Consider the following 1,079-nt stretch of genomic DNA (forward strand, 5'->3'; position numbering starts at 1 on the left):
AGATAGATAGATAGATAGACCTCTTCACAGTTTCGTTTTGTTCATCCTTTACTTTTGTGTATATGTCTGTCTGTGTGTGTGTATCGCATGGCGTGGGGGTAGAGGGACATGAAGAACTTCTTGACTGCAACTGCACCTTGGCGAGAATCGTCGGATTATCTGAAGCTTCTTTCCAGGGGTTTTTACCTCTCAGGTTCGTTTGTTTCTTTTCTCTTCACTTACATGTCGTTCACATGCCTCTCGCTGATCAGCTGGAGTTCTATTGCTAAGAATGCTCTAGGGCTTCATACATAGAGATCCCTTCATCTATAGATCAATCAGTCTCTATGGCGTCATACCTAGAGATCTCTCTGTCTATAGATCAATCTGTCTATATCCCTTCATTCTATTCTCTGCAGATCTTTCTCTGTCAAAGATAACTGTACTTTGTATCTACTGCGTACATATAAGAAGATACGTTTATGTATATGTGTAGATATGCATATATATGTGAACTGTATGAATATGTCGGGATATCAATGATGTATAGTACCTATCTCCCTATGTCTCCATCTCTTCTCCTTAGCTTAGTTGGTTCGTTCATGTATCTGTATCTTCACTCCTTATTAGAATTGCGTCTACTTCGGGTGTAGTTACAGTGGCGAAAGGAGGGGGATCTCTATCTTTCTCTCGAGAGTTCCATATCAACATAAGAGAACGGCTGCAGAACTTGTCCTAGTTCAAAGATCTCTTTTTATCTATTCAGAGAGAAGTCTTTCCTTGTGTGTCTTTATGAAGGAGAATACACCTGAGCTGCAGCATGTTGTGGCATGTATAGCCCAGGAAGACATTTGTAGGTCTAGATATCTATATATCCCCTTGTATACCTATATCCGTATATACACACATGCACTTCTTAACGATTCCCTCACAATTAAACGTATACCCTCCCACTTATTCTTCCTTATGTTCTCTTCATATAGATAGATAGATAGATTAAAGATAGATAGATAGATAGATTAAAGATAGATAGATAGATAGATTAAAGATAGATAGATAGATAGATTAAAGATAGATAAAAGATAGATAGATTAAAGATA

General features: G+C 37.8%; 1 protein-coding gene across 1 annotated transcript in view; it reads left to right on the forward strand.

The window, feature by feature from the left end:
- Positions 1-196, forward strand: part of CSUI_010750 (uncharacterized protein) — a gene marked incomplete at its 3' end in the record, with an annotated part of 4,597 nt that extends 4,401 nt beyond the window's left edge. Inside the window, exon 4 of the mRNA XM_068070851.1 lies at positions 103-196. Coding sequence (XP_067917173.1) covers positions 103-194 — 92 coding nt within the window. The remainder of the gene's footprint in view (positions 1-102) is intronic.
- Between the last annotated feature and the right edge of the window lie 883 nt (positions 197-1,079).

This window comes from Cystoisospora suis (genome assembly GCF_002600585.1).
Source record: "Cystoisospora suis strain Wien I chromosome Unknown contig_8198, whole genome shotgun sequence".
Taxonomy (NCBI): Eukaryota; Apicomplexa; class Conoidasida; order Eucoccidiorida; family Sarcocystidae; genus Cystoisospora; species Cystoisospora suis.